Raw genomic sequence first — 4,005 nt, forward strand, 5'->3', positions numbered from 1 at the left:
TTCGCTGGAAAACTGACTGACGCGTTGGCCTTTTATCGATCGCGAAATCCGGAATCATAATTTCGGTCAGCAAGAAAGAATTGATTCTGCGTGATTGCAAAAACACGATTCGTCGCCGGAAAATTTATACCGTGGCTTTTTTTAAAGATGCTATTTGTGCGAAAATTGAATGCAATTAGCGATGGATTCGAGTGTATCGCGAGTAAATTTGAACATTGATCAAATTTGTATTTTCTTATTCGAGTAATTCAAAGAAAGAAGGAAATATATTTCCAAATAGATTTGAAACTTAATATTAAATATATTTAATAAATATTCGTTCAAAATTACCATTGTGAAAATTAAATACTCAGCAAATTGCTATATACATGGTAAAGTGAATTCTTTTTATCGAATTTTAGATTTATAAGTAACTTTATATTGATCATTAATACTCGAGTGTCGAGAAAAGATAGAAAAGAAGAGTGAAAATCGATGTCGACGCAAGTATCGACTATCCTGTAATTCTGTATTCGGACATACGTATATGCGCGTGAAAGTAGAGGGTTGGAAAACTGAGCAAACGACACGATTGTCATTCAGGGATGAAAGTTTGTCGTCAACTTTGGAGAGTTGAAGTTGCTAAACTGTTCTGAGGATTTGTTTGAGCGCTTATAAGGCGCTTATGGCTATATCGTGGAATTTTTCAGCGAAAAGAGATCAAAGAGTTCTCAAGATTTCGTTTACTTTTGCTAATTTGTCCTTGAGAATTGAGGCTGAGCGATGATGGCAAATTATCGTTTAATATTTTTTTTTTTTTTTTAGACAGTGAAGATTTAATATACGATTTAATTTATTCGAAAAATCTGTTTATGCATAATTTTTGCGAAATATCGAGTTTTATGTCGTTAAGATATTAATTTTTGCATACAATTTTTAATAACTGTATGCAAAATTCAGAATGATTGAATTGTGATTACTAATGTAATCTGTACTTGAAGAAATAGAATGAAAATTACATTATGAATTAAGTAATGTTATAAGTAGAATTTGTTGTCAAATTTTTGATTGATATCATAAATTGAAATATCATTCGATTAAATTAACTTAAGATTAACAATGAGACGAAAAATATCCTTAATTATAATTGTCAGCTCATCAATGTCCAATTAAGAATGACAGAAATTTAAGAAAAAAGAAATTAAAAAATATTAATTTTTATAATCTCTTTCTCATTTCTATATAATCTATCATTTTCAAACATTAATTATGAATATCAGAAATTAAGTAATTCATGAAATATTAGATATTAGAATATAATTTCTCAATCTGAAAATAACAATTATAATTTTCAAGGAACAAATGATCAAGATAATACAATCCTTAACCTGAGATGACGTTAAACTTTAGTTAAAACACTTTTATTCAGCTTTAATCAAAATTCAACGTTCGAATATTTAACTTATATAATCAACCTCTTTCATCTCTTTTCCTCTTTCAAACTCGTTCACCATTATTTAATTTACCAAACACATTTGCAACAACGAAAATTGTAAAAATCGCAATTGCAAAATTGCAAAAAGATATTGGTTACATTCACTCACCTGGTGATGAGTTGATGCACCCTTGGCCACTGACCCCGCGACCTCAGTATCCTGACCGTTCCCAGAAGCGACGATCTGTGCGAGGGCGAGATCTCCATGGCTTTGAGATAGTACTTGAGGGAGGGCAGCCATTTGCCTGAAGAGACGAACGACGATTTGGCGTGAGTATAAAGCGGTGGTCGTTACGCGGCCAGAGTTTAGATGTTGTTTCCTCTACTTTAAACTACTTTAACCCCGTACTTTGGACCGTCGCGACGGGAACCGTCGGCCTTTATCCCATTTTAAGCCATTTAGCCGTTCCACCACTGTCACTTACCATTCTGGTACAGCCACGAAGCATATTCCGTGAGATGGTCGGGGCTTCGTGGTTGTAGTCGAACAACGTGTCGCAAAAGTGCGCCCGCTGTTGGACCGGTTGCCAACCTCGCCAGGACCAGATAGGCTGGTGTGTACGCTGGATCCAAGGATACGCATTTCTGCAGCATCCGTATACACTCCTCTGTCCTGTTCGTTTTCCTGGAAAACAAAATCATATTATTTTATTGATTTAATAGAGGTGATGACATTTCGTGTTTATTAGAAATCGAAATGAATGTTCATAAATATATATTTAGTGGCGAAAAATGGAACATCGGTGATATTCAAAATGTAAAAAATATAGAAATTCTCAAGTTCTATAGGTTGGGATCAATATTGGGTTACGTTAAATTTTTAATGGAACCAATAATGGATCGCGAAATGAAGACTCTATGTTACTCAATATAGTTATACTCAAGTACATAGTGGCTTTATAACGTAAATGTTATATTATAAATAGGCTACAGTTCCTGTTAGAAATAAATATCAATTTAAGTATATTTTGAGCCTATAATTTAAAAGTAATAATTTCAGAGAATAAATTATGACATAGTATTAGATTTAATTAAAATAATTAAGTGTTACTCAAAATACAGGAAATTTAGCAGAAAATTTAATAATGTTACTCAACTTAATTTGTACAAATTTGTACAATGATATTATGTTGATATAAATATAATGCAACAAAGTTATTAATAAAAATTTCATACTTAATTTTTTTAATATAAAAATTAGCACATACGGTTAATTTTGTAAATGGGAGAATTATGCAACTCGTTTGTAATGATTTATTACCAATTATATTTCAGGCATGTTTCAACTATGTTAACTATGACAACCTATTCCAATCATGTATGACGATCATTCTCGCGAACTGTAACATGATTACAATCAAGATATGAATGTCTGTACTTGCTTTTAACGCATTATGGGCATCCCTGTACATCATTGTACATTCTGCGTGTTTCACCGTTCCGTGAAATGCCACTATCCATGACGCTAATTTCGCATGAACTGGTTAATGCAATTTTCTCTAAATGACCAGCAGATTCCAAATGACCTAATAACATCTCCGTGCTACTTGATCAAATTATATGAAATGGTAAAATATGATGTGACTAATGTTCATTTCGAAGAATAGAAAATTATCTTATTTTTTAACTAAATATTAATATACTTGATTATTTTAATATTGTCAGGAAAAGACAATAATGGTATAATCAAAGTAATTAATTTTCATAAAATTCTGGTATAATTTATATGATATTAATTTTATTTTGAAAGGTATAACGTATATGTATATACGTTATATTATATATATTATTATTGCATGTATTAATTATTAATTATTGGTTATAAAAAATAATTAAATTTGGTTCGCGTGGGATTCAAGCGAATGAAAAATGACGTGTGATTTCAGTGATTTTCGATGATTGAAAAGCGTAAACAAAATCATTAATATAATATTTTATAATTATGATTAATATTATATTCTAGCAGGAACATTTTTCTTGTAAACATTTCTCCTATAATTATACGAATAATCATTTTAAAAATATTGTCCGTCTGTAAATCAATGATGATGAAGAAAAACGATAATAAATAAACAAGATAAAAAAATTATAATACATTGAAACCAACATCGACCTAATTTTATTAAATCATTTTTTAATGACTTCAAAACAATTTAAAATTATCAATTACAATTTAAAAACAAAGTATTGATTCTCCCATTTCATTCGCAACGACTTGCAACAATCAATTAACCCACTATTCAAATCCTCATTGCTGGCAAACTGAGAAACTAGTTTCATCGTTATCGGTGAAACTACGTAGTTATCAATGATCTGCGAACGAGCTCGTTTCATCAAGACTTCGAATCCCGTGATACGGTTCATAAGCTTGGTAATCCGCAGGCCACGCTTCCGAGGATTTAACGGCGTAAAATTCCTTCGCGTTGGAAGGGCGAAAAATTTATGGACGTTGTTTTCCCTTCACAGCCGGAACCAGACGAAAATAGGGTACAGGGGGGAGGGGGGCGGCATCTAGTGGACGAACTATGGCG

The 4,005-nt window shown here is 31.7% G+C and overlaps 1 protein-coding gene across 1 annotated transcript in view; it reads right to left on the reverse strand.

Moving 5' to 3' along the window:
* The window catches only part of LOC102672244 (protein O-mannosyl-transferase TMTC1-like), a 117,068-nt gene that overhangs the window by 11,383 nt on the left and 101,680 nt on the right, over positions 1-4,005 (reverse strand). The window contains exons 10-11 of the mRNA XM_006611178.2: positions 1,900-2,099; positions 1,584-1,719 (exon numbers count right to left, since the gene is read on the reverse strand). Of these exons, the coding sequence (XP_006611241.1) occupies positions 1,584-1,719; positions 1,900-2,099 (336 nt within the window). The remainder of the gene's footprint in view (positions 1-1,583; positions 1,720-1,899; positions 2,100-4,005) is intronic.

This window comes from Apis dorsata, unplaced genomic scaffold (assembly GCF_000469605.1).
Source record: "Apis dorsata unplaced genomic scaffold, Apis dorsata 1.3 scaffold_84, whole genome shotgun sequence".
NCBI lineage: Eukaryota > Metazoa > Arthropoda > Insecta > Hymenoptera > Apidae > Apis > Apis dorsata.